Source organism: Blennius ocellaris (assembly GCF_963422515.1).
Source record: "Blennius ocellaris genome assembly, chromosome: 17".
In the NCBI taxonomy this organism is placed as follows: Eukaryota; Metazoa; Chordata; class Actinopteri; order Blenniiformes; family Blenniidae; genus Blennius; species Blennius ocellaris.
In genome coordinates this window covers 23,823,078-23,839,920 of record NC_137666.1, presented here as the reverse complement: position 1 = coordinate 23,839,920, position 16,843 = coordinate 23,823,078, and the positions used below count along the sequence as shown (strand labels likewise).

The window sequence follows — 16,843 nt, the reverse complement described above, 5'->3', positions numbered from 1 at the left end:
ACAGACAACATGTTGAGCTATCTCCGGTCTTCTAAATGGGGGGCCACCGAACATCGATGGGCAGCCGAGCTTGCAGCTTTTGACTTCGATATAACAGACAGTTGCTGACTCCCTGTCTGTTAATTCAGTCCCTGCTGCCCTTCAGCAAGATCCCAATTTGGGCCCTGGGTTCTCGAGCACTCGGGGCGTTATCACAGCCTTCCCTTCCCATTCTGTCGCCAATCTATGCTCTTTGTAGGAGGCAGATCCCTTTCTCCGGATTGTGCCGCTGTTTTGGCGACCCTTATGCGTCAATGGAAGCACCTGGTGGAGAAACATAGGTGTCTTTTTCCACCAGGTTTTCTACTCCGATGGGAGAGAAGAGTGTCTTCAGCTCATCCTGAATTGAGACACCTTCAACCAGCATGGTCACCAGGGCCTTGGACAACCGAGTTGATCCGACAGCACTGCTATTGGCCAAACATAAAGCAGTGGGTGTTGGAGTTTGAGAAGTGCGAAGTTGCAAAGAACACTGTGCACAGACCACAGAGTTTCATGGGCCATCAACTTGCCTCCCGACCCAATGAGCTCCTGGCTCTGGATTTCACGCTGTTCATTCAGGCGTTTGTGAACTGTTTGAGAGGGTTGCCAGATCTACAGAGCGTTCCAGTGGAAAACCCGGCTAAAGCACACCGTAAATGGGCCTTAACACGTAGGGGGGAAATCCAAGATGGCGGTGTTGCGGGCGCCGCCATACTCGTTTACTGGTCGCCGCCAACTTGAAATGGTGCAAGGTGTAAGCGTGACCGGAAATTACGCAAATTGACGCAACGGAAGTGACGTTAATGACCGAAAATTAGGGAATTACGTTAACGGAGGCCGACCCACAGTAAGTTACGTTCCGACCGTACATGCAGGACGTACGTAGACGACATGAACACTTGGGAAGTGACGTAGCGGGAACCACCGGAAATGACGCAAGAAAGAAGTAATTTGCAGAAAAGACACACATTTATTGTTTCTTTTTACCATTTTTCATATGTCAACAGAATGAAGGACTATCTTCTCATAAGGTAAAGAGTTGCCTTGTTGTCTATATAGAAACGATCATCCTGCTCTAATAAGAAGCAGGAGTTTATCAGTGTTAATGAGAGGAGGAGGAGTTTTGTGGTTAAGTTAGGAGCAATGAACGTTTAAGTTGTTCTTTCTATCCTCGTGCCTTGTTTTGGTGTATTAAGTGTCATTTCTTGTCTTGTGAAAACTTACTGCAGTAACTTTTGGTGTGTTAAGAGACGAATGTGCCGACATTGAACTGCACCAGTAATCATATTATTCTGTATAAATGGATGTATATGACGAGCCTGCTGCTGTGTTTTTCTCCCAGATAGATGCTGTGTATAAATGATTAACTTGATAGTGATTAAAGTTTATATTAGCCATTTCTCATCATATATAAGCGATGCTTCCCGCTTTTTCTTTCTCTGACTTCTTTTCCCACCTGAAGGAATCCAGACTATTTCTCATTCTATTTAATCGTGAGCAACCAGGTACTGGAAAGTGTTTAGGAATTAATCTGTGCTGAGTCTCTATCCCGGTTTCCTCCCGTCGCCTTTTCTATGACGGACTCCACAACTTTTTTTTTCTCTTCCTGCTATTCAAAGGAACTATGTGTCTTTAGGTGTAAAATGACATTACTGTTCATCCTCGGTCACTAAAATGTGACTGATAATTAATTTATTATAATAAGACATCTAAATGGGAAGCATCTATCTGGGATGAAACTTTTTATCTTGCATTCACATGAGAAAATTATTAAAGGTTATGAGAGAAATTTTAAATCAAATGTATAACATAATGCAACGAATCATTTAGATGTTTGTCAATTTGTCTGTGCCACATATAGAAAACTGAAATTGCATTTCTCTTCACATCTGCATTTAAAAAAGAATTTCACACACTAAAAATAGAAATAATTGAGGTAACATGAATAGAAGTTAAGAGAAGTATAAAAAGTTAAATAATGTAAACACTGCAGTGAAATCACCACAGTAAAGTGAACAGAAAGTTATAACGAATATAAATGATGATGATTGACTTGTTCTTTTTTCAGAGCAAATCTTCTATTTTAAATGAAATTAAACAACAATAATGTGTTATTGTGTCTCTTGTTTTGCAGGATTTTTTAATCCAGACACAGAAATGCTGGATGCAGTGCAAAGTTTGCAAAGGCTGCTGCATGTTGGTTTTGCCTTAAAATCCCACAAACATCTGGACGAGTCATGTTTATATATATTTATGTACATATGCAGATATGTATATTATTGATTTGTTTATCTACTTTTATCTACTTGAGCCATTATCTAATTTTCTACTTTTATTAGGTTCTTAACTGAATTATGTATCTCCAGTGGTTCCCCTTAGGGGTCGCGACACTGGTGGAGGCCGGGTTCCCCGCTGGTGGTGCCGTCCTGTGGGGTTCTCCTTCTTGGGCATCTTGACTGATTGATTGTCAGGAAGCAGTGTGTTCAGCATGTTGAGGGAGCAGTGTGTTCAGTGTGGTCAGGAAGCAGTGTGTTCAGTGTGGTCAGGAAGCAGTGTGTTCAGTGTGTTCAGTGTGGTCAGGAAGCAGTGTGTTCAGTGTGGTCAGGAAGCAGTGTGTTCAGTGTGTTCAGTGTGGTCAGGAAGCAGTGTGTTCAGTGTGGTCAGGAAGCAGTGTGTTCAGTGTGTTCAGTGTGGTCAGGAAGCAGTGTGTTCAGTGTGGTCAGGAAGCAGTGTGTTCAGTGTGGTCAGGAAGCAGTGTGTTCAGTGTGGTCAGGAAGCAGTGTGTTCAGTGTGGTCAGGAAGCAGTGTGTTCAGTGTGTTCAGCATGTTGAGGGAGCAGTGTGTTCAGTGTGGTCAGGAAGCAGTGTGTTCAGTGTGGTCAGGAAGCAGTGTGTTCAGTGTGTTCAGTGTGGTCAGGAAGCAGTGTGTTCAGTGTGGTCAGGAAGCAGTGTGTTCAGGAAGCAGTGTGTTCAGTGTGTTCAGTGTGGTCAGGAAGCAGTGTGTTCAGTGTGGTCAGGAAGCAGTGTGTTCAGTGTGTTCAGTGTGGTCAGGAAGCAGTGTGTTCAGTGTGTTCAGGAAGCAGTGTGTTCAGTGTGGTCAGGAAGCAGTGTGTTCAGTGTGGTCAGGAAGCAGTGTGTTCCGTGTGTTCAGTGTGGTCAGGAAGCAGTGTGTTCAGTGTGGTCAGGAAGCAGTGTGTTCAGTGTGTTCAGTGTGGTCAGGAAGCAGTGTGTTCAGTGTGGTCAGGAAGCAGTGTGTTCAGTGTGTTCAGTGTGTTCAGTGTGGTCAGGAAGCAGTGTGTTCAGTGTGTTCAGTGTGTTCAGTGTGTTCAGGAAGCAGTGTGTTCAGTGTGGTCAGTGTGGTCAGGAAGCAGTGTGTTCAGTGTGGTCAGGAAGCAGTGTGTTCAGTGTGTTCAGTGTGGTCAGGAAGCAGTGTGTTCAGTGTGGTCAGTGTGGTCAGGAAGCAGTGTGTTCAGTGTGGTCAGGAAGCAGTGTGTTCAGTGTGTTCAGTGTGGTCAGGAAGCAGTGTGTTCAGTGTGGTCAGTGTGGTCAGGAAGCAGTGTGTTCAGTGTGTTCAGTGTGGTCAGGAAGCAGTGTGTTCAGTGTGTTCAGTGTGGTCAGGAAGCAGTGTGTTCAGTGTGGTCAGTGTGGTCAGGAAGCAGTGTGGTCAGTGTGGTCAGGAAGCAGTGTGTTCAGTGTGTTCAGGAAGCAGTGTGTTCAGTGTGGTCAGGAAGCAGTGTGTTCAGTGTGGTCAGGAAGCAGTGTGTTCAGTGTGTTCAGTGTGGTCAGGAAGCAGTGTGTTCAGTGTGTTCAGTGTGGTCAGGAAGCAGTGTGTTCAGTGTGGTCAGGAAGCAGTGTGGTCAGTGTGGTCAGGAAGCAGTGTGTTCAGTGTGTTCAGGAAGCAGTGTGTTCAGTGTGGTCAGGAAGCAGTGTGTTCAGTGTGGTCAGGAAGCAGTGTGTTCAGTGTGGTCAGGAAGCAGTGTGTTCAGTGTGTTCAGTGTGGTCAGGAAGCAGTGTGTTCAGTGTGTTCAGTGTGTTCAGGAAGCAGTGTGTTCAGTGTGGTCAGGAAGCAGTGTGTTCAGTGTGGTCAGGAAGCAGTGTGTTCAGTGTGGTCAGGAAGCAGTGTGTTCAGTGTGTTCAGTGTGGTCAGGAAGCAGTGTGTTCAGTGTGTTCAGTGTGTTCAGGAAGCAGTGTGTTCAGTGTGGTCAGGAAGCAGTGTGTTCAGTGTGGTCAGGAAGCAGTGTGTTCCGTGTGTTCAGTGTGGTCAGGAAGCAGTGTGTTCAGTGTGGTCAGTGTGGTCAGGAAGCAGTGTGTTCAGTGTGGTCAGGAAGCAGTGTGTTCAGTGTGGTCAGGAAGCAGTGTGTTCAGTGTGTTCAGTGTGGTCAGGAAGCAGTGTGTTCAGGAAGCAGTGTGTTCAGTGTGTTCAGTGTGGTCAGGAAGCAGTGTGTTCAGTGTGGTCAGGAAGCAGTGTGTTCAGTGTGTTCAGTGTGGTCAGGAAGCAGTGTGTTCAGTGTGTTCAGTGTGGTCAGGAAGCAGTGTGTTCAGTGTGGTCAGTGTGGTCAGGAAGCAGTGTGTTCAGTGTGGTCAGGAAGCAGTGTGTTCAGTGTGGTCAGGAAGCAGTGTGTTCAGTGTGGTCAGGAAGCAGTGTGTTCAGTGTGTTCAGTGTGGTCAGGAAGCAGTGTGTTCAGGAAGCAGTGTGTTCAGTGTGGTCAGGAAGCAGTGTGTTCAGTGTGGTCAGGAAGCAGTGTGTTCAGTGTGTTCAGTGTGGTCAGGAAGCAGTGTGTTCAGTGTGTTCAGTGTGTTCAGGAAGCAGTGTGTTCAGTGTGGTCAGTGTGGTCAGGAAGCAGTGTGTTCAGTGTGTTCAGTGTGGTCAGGAAGCAGTGTGTTCAGTGTGGTCAGTGTGGTCAGGAAGCAGTGTGTTCAGTGTGTTCAGTGTGGTCAGGAAGCAGTGTGTTCAGTGTGTTCAGTGTGGTCAGGAAGCAGTGTGTTCAGTGTGTTCAGTGTGGTCAGGAAGCAGTGTGTTCAGTGTGTTCAGTGTGGTCAGGAAGCAGTGTGTTCAGTGTGTTCAGTGTGGTCAGGAAGCAGTGTGTTCAGTGTGGTCAGTGTGGTCAGGAAGCAGTGTGGTCAGTGTTGTCAGGAAGCAGTGTGTTCAGTGTGGTCAGGAAGCAGTGTGTTCAGTGTGGTCAGGAAGCAGTGTGTTCAGTGTGGTCAGGAAGCAGTGTGTTCAGTGTGTTCAGTGTGGTCAGGAAGCAGTGTGTTCAGTGTGTTCAGGAAGCAGTGTGTTCAGTGTGGTCAGGAAGCAGTGTGTTCAGTGTGGTCAGGAAGCAGTGTGTTCCGTGTGTTCAGTGTGGTCAGGAAGCAGTGTGTTCAGTGTGGTCAGTGTGGTCAGGAAGCAGTGTGTTCAGTGTGGTCAGGAAGCAGTGTGTTCAGTGTGGTCAGGAAGCAGTGTGTTCAGTGTGGTCAGGAAGCAGTGTGTTCAGTGTGTTCAGTGTGGTCAGGAAGCAGTGTGTTCAGGAAGCAGTGTGTTCAGTGTGTTCAGTGTGGTCAGGAAGCAGTGTGTTCAGTGTGGTCAGGAAGCAGTGTGTTCAGTGTGTTCAGTGTGGTCAGGAAGCAGTGTGTTCAGTGTGTTCAGTGTGTTCAGGAAGCAGTGTGTTCAGTGTGGTCAGTGTGGTCAGGAAGCAGTGTGTTCAGTGTGGTCAGGAAGCAGTGTGTTCAGTGTGTTCAGTGTGGTCAGGAAGCAGTGTGTTCAGTGTGGTCAGTGTGGTCAGGAAGCAGTGTGTTCAGTGTGTTCAGTGTGGTCAGGAAGCAGTGTGTTCAGTGTGTTCAGTGTGGTCAGGAAGCAGTGTGTTCAGTGTGGTCAGTGTGGTCAGGAAGCAGTGTGTTCAGTGTGTTCAGTGTGGTCAGGAAGCAGTGTGTTCAGTGTGTTCAGTGTGGTCAGGAAGCAGTGTGTTCAGTGTGTTCAGTGTGGTCAGGAAGCAGTGTGTTCAGTGTGGTCAGGAAGCAGTGTGGTCAGTGTGGTCAGGAAGCAGTGTGTTCAGTGTGTTCAGGAAGCAGTGTGTTCAGTGTGGTCAGGAAGCAGTGTGTTCAGTGTGGTCAGGAAGCAGTGTGTTCAGTGTGTTCAGTGTGGTCAGGAAGCAGTGTGTTCAGTGTGTTCAGTGTGGTCAGGAAGCAGTGTGTTCAGTGTGGTCAGGAAGCAGTGTGTTCAGTGTGTTCAGGAAGCAGTGTGTTCAGTGTGGTCAGGAAGCAGTGTGTTCAGTGTGGTCAGGAAGCAGTGTGTTCAGTGTGTTCAGTGTGGTCAGGAAGCAGTGTGTTCAGTGTGTTCAGTGTGTTCAGGAAGCAGTGTGTTCAGTGTGGTCAGGAAGCAGTGTGTTCAGTGTGGTCAGGAAGCAGTGTGTTCCGTGTGTTCAGTGTGGTCAGGAAGCAGTGTGTTCAGTGTGGTCAGTGTGGTCAGGAAGCAGTGTGTTCAGTGTGGTCAGGAAGCAGTGTGTTCAGTGTGGTCAGGAAGCAGTGTGTTCAGTGTGGTCAGGAAGCAGTGTGTTCAGGAAGCAGTGTGTTCAGTGTGGTCAGGAAGCAGTGTGTTCAGTGTGGTCAGGAAGCAGTGTGTTCAGTGTGGTCAGTGTGTTCAGGAAGCAGTGTGTTCAGTGTGTTCAGTGTGTTCAGGAAGCAGTGTGTTCAGTGTGGTCAGTGTGGTCAGGAAGCAGTGTGTTCAGTGTGTTCAGTGTGGTCAGGAAGCAGTGTGTTCAGTGTGTTCAGTGTGGTCAGGAAGCAGTGTGTTCAGTGTGGTCAGTGTGGTCAGGAAGCAGTGTGTTCAGTGTGTTCAGTGTGGTCAGGAAGCAGTGTGTTCAGTGTGTTCAGGAAGCAGTGTGTTCAGTGTGGTCAGTGTGTTCAGGAAGCAGTGTGTTCAGTGTGTTCAGTGTGGTCAGGAAGCAGTGTGTTCAGTGTGTTCAGTGTGGTCAGGAAGCAGTGTGTTCAGTGTGTTCAGTGTGGTCAGGAAGCAGTGTGTTCAGTGTGGTCAGTGTTGTCAGGAAGCAGTGTGGTCAGTGTGGTCAGGAAGCAGTGTGTTCAGTGTGTTCAGGAAGCAGTGTGTTCAGTGTGTTCAGGAAGCAGTGTGTTCAGTGTGGTCAGGAAGCAGTGTGTTCAGTGTGTTCAGTGTGGTCAGGAAGCAGTGTGTTCAGTGTGTTCAGTGTGGTCAGGAAGCAGTGTGTTCAGTGTGGTCAGGAAGCAGTGTGGTCAGGAAGCAGTGTGTTCAGTGTGTTCAGGAAGCAGTGTGTTCAGTGTGGTCAGGAAGCAGTGTGTTCAGTGTGGTCAGGAAGCAGTGTGTTCAGTGTGTTCAGTGTGGTCAGGAAGCAGTGTGTTCAGTGTGTTCAGCGGGCAGCATGTTTTCCATTGTTTACATTTATTTGTCTTTCAGAGTGGTGGAGATCAGCGAAAACCCAAGACGTGTAACATCACAAGAAAACACTCCATGGCTGAATTTTCACATCTTTGTTCCTGAACATTGATCGTTCCTACTGTTTTAAACCTTTGTTTTGTGGCTCCATGTCTTCATCAACGCACATGTTTGGTTTTCTTCACGTTTCAGTTACACCTGTAAGGTCAGTCTGTTTTTTTAATACATTCACAACATTGGCCTTAACATTGGCCACCTGACATGAAATAAGATCAGAAAAATGTACAAATGTCACGAGTCCCGCCAGAGTGGAGAGGAAAACCTCCAGTAGCAGACTCACATTTCCTTCACGTGTCTCAAACAGTCAGACAGTTTGATTGACAGGTCAGGAACCAGAGAGAGGACAATATAGATTCTTGTCAGTAACCATCAGACTCATTCTGCCTGTAATACAAGTACATGTGACCTGTGTGACCCGCCAGCAGCAGGGACGTCTGCAACACACACATTGGTCTGGCCTGTGTTTTACCAGGTGTGTGGTTCCCACTGTGGACGCCGTTCTGCTCCCGGCTAACAGTCACGTACGCCATCCGCTGCCGCCGAGGCTGGATGTTTGTGTGTCCGTGTCCCTGAACACTCACCGCGCCGATGACAGACTCATGAGTTCCTCACTACTGCAGACCATCCGCTCAGATCCTCTTCCGTTGGACCAGCAGTTCTCTTCCTGTAACACACACACACACACACACACACACACACACGCACACACACACACTGTTGAATCATGGAAGGTTAACCAGACCTGTCCACTGGATGTGAAGCTGATTCTCCACTTCACAAATGATGGATGGCAACAAAGAAATACCCTCTGAAGGAAATACTGTTATTTCACCAAGACAAGTTAAGAAAGGGGTTTATATTTTACAACTGATTGGATGTAGTAATGTACATATCAATACAAGAATCAGAGCTTCTGACTCCCAATGGTTTATTTAGATTTTTACAGTGTTGAAACTGAACTAGAGGAATGAGTGATGACTCTTTTCCTCACGAGCCATTGTAATGTGAACTATTCAACTTTTACAGAGGTCTGTAACGTGAAGTCACATCTTCTCTTCCTCTGTAATGGCTATATGTTGGAATACTGTTTGTCTTTTTATTTTTTTATTTTGTTAGCAACAAGCCACTCAAATGGTACAGAAAACACATAAAAAAGAGAAAATTCATCGACACCCAAAACTTCTAAAACAGCCAAAATGGCAAAGAGCATAGAAGATTTAAAAAAAATCTGTAAAAGAACACCAAGTTTTAAATGGTCATTTTCTACGGAGCTCCCAAAGGGACATGGAGAAACAAAAAAAACTTTCTCGGGATCTCGCAACAACTTTTGCGGTATATCGCAAAACTATCTTGTTATATATGCGCATTGTGTATGTGATCGACTAAGTTTGTCCTTTCAGAGACACCGTACACCCCACTGTTGTTCAGGGAAGCTAAAGCTAGTGGAGGACATCCACCCACACGAGTTTTATTTTGAAATCGGCCTAAAATATAAAGACATTCAAGCAGTGCTTAGCGAAAGAACAGGCTTTCGTGAGATCTCGCAAAAGTTATTGCGAGATCCTGAAATCGTTTTTTTTTCTCCTCCATGTCCCTTCGGGGGCTCCGTACATTTTCAAATATTTTCACATTTCAGATTTTTTTTCAACTAATTACAAAATTCACAAGTTAATTTTGAAAGTTGCACACTTTAAATTTCATTTGGTGAAATTGTAGTTGTGAAGGTTGCAGACCTCTCTGTGCTGTCTAAATGTTCATCAAGTCCGAGATAGGAACATATGTTGGTAATAGTTTATTTAAAACGCATATCATAACCCCCCCCTCTCATATACGGTGCCCATGAACTGGAAAACATACGAGCACTACGATGTCAATATTCTTCTAATGAAGCATCATAAACAGTTATAAAACCCGGCAAAGCAACCTGCTAATATCTGCATTAGTGCTCTAAACTATACACCAGACAAAGTGAAACACAGCAGCTGGAGTAAAACATTTTATTTGGAAATGATTATTCATTTTGAAAATAGGTTTGAGTGATCCAGTGGTAAATGTAAATAAATCATAATCAGGATAAAGTGCAAGAAACACAATTTGATATACAGCATTTGCACAAATACAACATTTGGAATGTGTTATTGAATATACAGGCACTTGAGGGTCACCAAGTAACAACAAACTGGTGGACTGAGGGAGAAAGTCCACACACAAGGAAAGGACGCAGACTCCACACAGAGGAAGCTACAATCAGGTCTCCAACCGAAGACCCCACAGCTTCGGAATAAATAATTAAAAGGAAGACTTTAAAAGGTCCAATTTACATTCCATACCTCCATACATACTGTATCTGCAAGGCCTTTTTTCTGAGCTACTTCTTGAAGAAACATGAGATACTTCCTCTGCAGACGCCGGCAGGGCTCCGCTGCCAGAAGCTGAGAGAAACGCTGTTTGGGCGTTTCCCAGTGTCCTTGTCCCGCTGACAGAGCAGCTGTGTCACTTCATCTTGGACGGTTTCAGTTCGTGTATCTGCGTGTGGAGAGTTTTGTGGACCGCCAGAGTCCGAGACTGACAGAAGCCTTTCCCACACTCCTGACACTTGAAGGGTTTTTCTTTTGAATGGATATACCTGCAGACGGGAAGAACAAGGTCATTCTGTCACGTGTCGACTCGACCTTCAACACATCCTACAACTGAAACTACAACAAAGATCAGTTTTCATTTTTCAAACATCATTCCACAATTTGCTTAAAATAAAATCCCTTTGATAGGACTTTAGGATTCACCGTGTCGTCACTGTTAAACCAACACTGTTTACATTTGAATGTGCATCATTTATTATATAAATAGTCGCTGATGAACTGAAATAGTTGACAAGTTGTCATCTTGCAGTCAAGTGAGGCTTCTTTCTACCCAGTAACCCCAGTGGTTGCCAATGCAGCACCCGGAAAAACAGAACCATGCACTAAAAATGATTCCTTGACAGACTAATGATTCTATTATTGACTATTTATTTACTGACCGAATGCATGCATGAATGTAAATGTGCACTGAGGAGCTCCAAATGAAATGCTCCTTGTGAGATAAATAAAGTTGTTTGAAATAAACTGAGCATTTACTAAACGTAGGAAGGAAAGGAAGAGGGACTTTCTTTTTTGAGATTTGCAAATCGGACCTTGTCAGTGATTTCAAGAGGCCAGAGGGGAAATGGATGAACAAATATAACTCATATTCCAAAGACAAAATCAACTTTATACACTGACTTGATTCTACACTGCCTGGCAGTAAATATACCCGTCACATTTTAAAGAAGCATTTAGTGTTTATGGTTATTAAAAAAGTTGACAAATGTTACTAAATGTGTTCAGTTAGAAGAGGAAGATGTTCTTCAGGTCAGAGTGAGTGAGACCATGAGAGGAGGAATGAGCATGACTGACATGAAGTCACTGCAACGTCCATCGGACCCTCCAGACCAACGCATTTCTCTTTCACAAGCCAACATTTACATTTAAATCTGCAGTCACTTTGATTAAACTAAGTTTTGTTTGATTCATCTTTCTTGCCAATTTCATAACGAATGAAACATGTTTCAGTCAAACTGAAGCCGATTGCTAAATAACAGGAATTCAGAATTGATAAAGTGATTTTTGCAACTGATCTTTTTACCAATTGACGACTTGAGCAGTTTGTTGCAGATCTACAAAATGTATGAAATGAATAATTAGTGTTGTCCCTGCTGGAGCTGCACCGGGAGAACAGCTTCATGAAGATCCATGCATTTAGCTTGAGGGGGCCGGCAGCTCCTACCTGTGGTCCCGGAGGTGGTCCTGTCTTCTGAAGGCCTTGTGGCAGATGTCACAGGTGTACGGCCGCTCATCTGTGTGCGTTCGCTCGTGAATCAGAAGGTTGTAGGATTTGGTAAAATGCCGGCCACAGAACTTGCAGATAAACTCCTTCTTGGTCTTGGAGGGCAGTCGGCCTCGGGTGGACTTGCGCTCCGCCGAGGGCAGTTTGCTGACGTCCAGCAGGCATCCCAGGCCGGCCGTGCTCAGGTGTTGGGACGACGCCTGGGCTGCAGCAGCAGCAGCGCCCATACTCAGGTCCTCCACCTTCAGGTGGTCCTCCTGCGTGGCGGCTACTGCCAGGTTAGCAAAGTCAAAGCGAGGCTTGTTCTTGGCGCTCTGGAGGAGCCCTGCGGAGTCCTGCTTGGGCTGCAAGAGCTGCGGTAGGAATGGGACGGACGCCATGCCGGAGAACTGAGGTGGCAGCTTGGAAATGGTGCCGCGGGCCAGAGCCAGGGGGGGGTAGCCCAGGGTCCACTGGTGCAGGTGGATGGCATGCAAGGCACTGAAGCTGTAGATGCTGGGGAAATAATCTGCAGGCAGCTGGAGGCCTGCAGACGTCTGAACGACGGAGCAGTTGGCCAGCTGGAAGGACGGGTGCAAAGGGACGGGCGCAGGTAACGTCTTACTGCCCATGGCGGCAACATCAACCCCGGCAGGCTCCAACACTGAAACACACAACATCCACCTGTGTCAGCGCCACTTTAATTCTCTGTACATCAGAAGAGCAGCATTTTAAACACAATGGTTTACATTAGACAGGAGTTTAGAATGTTTTTTTTTTTACTGCCACAACACAGAAACCTTTAAATCCTTGTCTTCTGCATGAACTCTCTGCTCCTTTCATAAACTGTCTGCAGAATCTGTGACCCAGCAAACATTACACATCCTGCTGCAGGAGCTCTGTGTCGCCTTCAAATGATCAACACTTTACACTGATGAGAAGGTTTTGTTCAGTCCCATTTCAGATGAGTGCAAAAGAAAGTACACAGGGAATCACCTCACTCCTCCAATACGTGCAGCAAATAAGCATTAAACAAAGCAAGGCAGCTTTATTTTCATTGTACATTTCCACAACCAAGCAAACCAAAGTCTTTTACCTCCATTACAAATGTTGACCCATAAATGTTGAGTCTCCTGCTTTTCCCGCTTGTAATGAGCAGAATGTCTCTACCATCCTTGAGGAGGACGTCCAGAGGGTCCTCTCCAGGACTAAAGTTCCTGGTCCGGACCGTATTCCTCCCGTGTCCTTGAACCTGCCCTGTCCTGACAGATCTTTTCAACACGTCACTCAGGAAGTGCACCGTCCCACTTCGCTATACAAGATCAAGTATAATTCCAGTGGCCAAGAAAACTCCAGTGACGTGTCTGAGTGACTGTCGGCCAGCAGACCTCATCTCTGTCTTGATGCAAAACCCTTTGAGTGGTTGGTGCTGGGTGATATCAGAGATCAAATCCCTGCTCCAGTTTGCATACCGAAAAAATATTAGACGTCATTTGCTTTTCTTTGAACTCTGAACCCTACCAGCATCTTGACAACGGGAAATCCCAGGTTAGAATGTTACAGTTCAGCTTTTAACTCAATGGTCCCAACACTCAAAGACCTTGGACTTGATGATGCCATATGTAAATGGTACTTTAATTCTTTGACTTGCCGTCCACAAAGGGTCAAACTCAATGGATGTACTTCTGATGAGCTGTATGTTAGCACTGGTTCCCCGCAGGGATGTGTTTCGAGCCCCCTGTGGTTCTCACTGTATACTCACGACCTTGTAGCATCTCATGAAAGTAATGTGATAATTAAATATGCAGACGATGCCACCATCATCAGGCTTTTCAGCTCAAAAAATTCATGGCATTATCGTGAGGAGGTAGAAAATGTAGTTAAATGGAGTAAGGCAAAAACCTGCTCTTAAACACATCAAAAACATGTGAACTTGTTATCGACTTTTCTCACGATAGGAATCAGAAGATTATTACATCAATGATTCTGAGGTGCAGATTGTTGAAACGTTTAAATACTTCGACTCTCATGACTTGAACTGGAACTCTGATACCAGAAACATTGGTGAGAAAGCAAGACTCCGAGATTTTACTCAAAATGTAAAGATTCTTTTAAACTTTTACTATTGTGTAATTGAAAGTGTCTTAACCAACTGTACTACTGTGTGATTTGAAAATCTCACTCTGGAAGAAAAAAATACTTTGAACAAAGTGGTTCAGTCAGTCAGCAGGACCGTTGGCTGTACTTTGCCAAACGTAAAGCTCGACTCTTGAAACGAGCTTTACAAATCGTGAATGACGCCTCAGGGCTCCCTGCTGGGGACATTTCATAAATGCTTCCCTCAGGGAAAAGATGTCGCTCGATCAAATGTTCCACTGCTCGCCAACAAACAGTTTCTTTCCACAAGTGGTGACGAATTTAAACAAGGCACTTTAATTTTGTATGGACTTTTAATTGTACAGTATTTTACAGTAATTCCATATGGACTTTTTATTGTACAGTATTTTACAGTAATTCCATATGGACTTTTTATTGTACAGTATTTTACAGTAATTCCATATGGACTTTTAATTGTACAGTATTTTACAGTAATTCCATATGGACTTTTTATTGTACAGTATTTTAACCTTTTTACCCTATAGAATTTTATGTGGCATTGATGAATTGATCATTTTCTTTTAAACGTTTGACAGTGCACGTTGAGCTCGTTGCACATTAGTTTTTCCAATGTGGTTTACGTACTACAAATGGCAAATAAACTGAATCGGAAACAGGGAAGGAAGTACAGTCAGCGAGAGAAAGGTGGATAAAACAAGACCAGATCAAAAAGAAAACGAAAGGGAAATGTGAAATATTGAGGCCATTAAAAGAACAGTGAGGAAATAATAATAGGTTGTTGTGGACGTTTCACGGGCTCATGGGAATAAAGAGATTACTCTTGTTGTCCTGACGACAAAGAAATAGTCTAAGAAGAAAGAAAATCATACTTTTATGAAGAGGTGTGTGTCTGAGTGTTTATGTGCGTGTGCGCGCGTGTGTGTGTGTGTGTGTGTGTGTTCTGGGTGTTTCCAGAATAAGCCCGGGGTTGTTGAGGGCAGCAGAACAGAATGACACTGTTGAGCAGAGAGAAATACCTGTGAGCTGTTCCATCAGGTTTGATAAGTAGAAACAACAATAGACAATAATGTATCTTTTTCTGAGGCAGCATGACGAACCAGGGCCTCAGAAACTGAGTGGTTTCACAGGGAGCCTCTCGTAAATACCTGCTCACTTCTGTGGAGGAGCTCAGCAGAAAAGTCAGAGATTCAGTCATCCAACATGACAACACTGCATCTATTCTGCTGCATGTTCAACTGATTTCTTTATTCTTCATGCGTGTTGGTTTACTCAGGAAAAATGTCATCATCACCAGTGGCCTACAGCAGTGGTTTTCAACCTTTTTGAGACGAGACACAGTTTTTTTGTTTGGAAAACTCTGGAGGCACACCACCACCTGAAAATGTTAAAAAGTTAAACTCTGTAGCCTCTATTGACAATATAAAGTCTTTCTCATCAAAGTTTTATCAACAGGAATCCAGTAAATCCAGAAAGCAAGGACTTTTTTTAATAGTGACTCCGTCAGTGTGAAACCTGGACCTGATGGATGAAGAGCTGAGATCCTGGTTTTCAAAAACTTCTCCATCACTGTCACTGACACAGTACTTTGATACAAGATGGTAGCAGGAGGTGGAGATGAACCACACTGACGTCTGTCACTTTACATTTCACCGGCAAAGTTCTGTGCTGCCCTCTAGTGGTGAAGAGTATTTACACATGATTACTCTGCAACACACTGTCGCTGTGAGAGCAAATGTTGTTTTAGAAAAAAATGTGAAATGTGATAATTTCCCACGGCTCAGCTGACGATCTGGAGGAAACACCAGCGAGCCGCGGAGCAGCGGGTGAAAGACACTGGCCTATAGAACAAAGTGTGGTTTTCTGTTCTGGCGGTAACTTCAGGGTGAAGCCTGGGTTTCTCGTACGACGATGCTGCTTCACCTCTTACCTGCTAAATCACCACAGTAACTTACGCCGAACCTCTAACCTGCTCCAGAGCAGGTTATGTTCTCAATCAGAGATCAACAAGTATAACAGCGCCGCGTCCTGACCAATCAGATCTCGTGGAAAACGACCTGCCCAATCTTAGAAGATCCTGATTAGTTTGTGGATCGCAGGAAGAGCACTTGGGCGAGACGGAGGTTTTGAGGATGGATGCAATCCTTTTGACACAATAACATAAAGTCTTGTCACTAAGCTTTGAATTATGTTTTTGTTCTCGTTCTTGACTTGTTCCAAAGTCCGATTAGCGTCATAAGGGGCTGATCTTTCATAATGGGTTAATGGTCACACCTGACAGAACTGCAGAAACATGAATTTAAGGAACGCAGAACTGCCCACGCCGTCATGGCAAGGAATTGATATTCCAACAAAAAACGCATTCACACTGGAGAAACTGAGCCTCAAAATACCTCAATTGGAAATATAAACGATCAGAAGAGCAGTGAGGAATCTCTGCCCGAAACCTCTGTGCTGTTATGAAGTTACAGTGAGTAATCCCGACCACTTAATTCTGTATAACCGTAGAATATATTACACAGTAACAGAGTTGATTTTCTGCCAGCGTTCATTATTGGCTTTTGCTGCGGCAAAAGTGTTGCTTCTAACTTGGATGTTGACTGATTTCTTCATATTTCCTAATATTGTCTGCTCCTCCATTATGTAAGCTGCTCTGCAAAGTTTGATTGGTCTCACTCGATAAACTGCCCATTTCCTGTGCAGGCACACTTATCAGGACGAGAAAACCCCGGGTTGAACTACCGATGATAACCTGCTTTGTAGTAACACTTATCAGGATCTCAAATGTCTGGGTAAGTTAAACCTCAGATAATGGATAGATAACCCGGGTGCGTTAATCTCAGTTCATAGTAGTCCCCTGGTGGTTTAATGGCTGGTGGATTTATTGCTATTGGCCTGTTATAATGTAAACAAAAGCACGTGGAAAATGAACATTGCATGAAATCCTATAAGTGAGGACGGTTTGTGTTTTTGCACCTCGATGATGTTTATGCATAAAACAATCAGTGAGTCAGTCTGGAGACGACGTGGTGATGAGGAGCTCCATCATGACTGGTCCTGGGAGGTCTTGACCTCGTCACACGTGCTGTGGCTCCTTGAAAACACAGCTTCCTGCTGGTTACAGCAGGTTACTGCAGGCTGAGCAACTCATCTCTATAACTTACTTATTGCAGACTTTTTATGTGTTTCTGCTCCGTCTGCAGCGCTGAGCTGTCAACCAGCCGAAGAAGCTCCGCCCCTCCCATCCTCAGGGTCCCAATAACTGCGTAAAAACTCTCCAATTGATTCAAATTGCTGCAACGGGGGGTCCCAACAGGAGAAAACACAACACTCCAATACGATATTCTTTTCATTGTCTTCCTGTTAAATCTCGAATATCATTTTTAAAATCCTTCTTTGAGCCTATAAAGCTTTTAAC

The 16,843-nt window shown here is 44.9% G+C and overlaps 1 protein-coding gene across 1 annotated transcript; it reads right to left on the bottom strand.

Annotated features, from left to right (window-relative positions):
* Positions 1–9,960: 9,960 nt before the first annotated feature.
* Positions 9,961–11,942, bottom strand: osr1 (odd-skipped related transcription factor 1; the record flags this gene model as incomplete). The annotated part of the gene is made up of 2 exons (XM_080512797.1): positions 9,961–10,093; positions 11,272–11,942. 2 exons carry the CDS (start codon positions 11,940–11,942, stop codon positions 9,961–9,963), a joined length of 804 nt encoding a protein of 267 aa, XP_080368923.1.
* Positions 11,943–16,843: the final 4,901 nt, after the last annotated feature.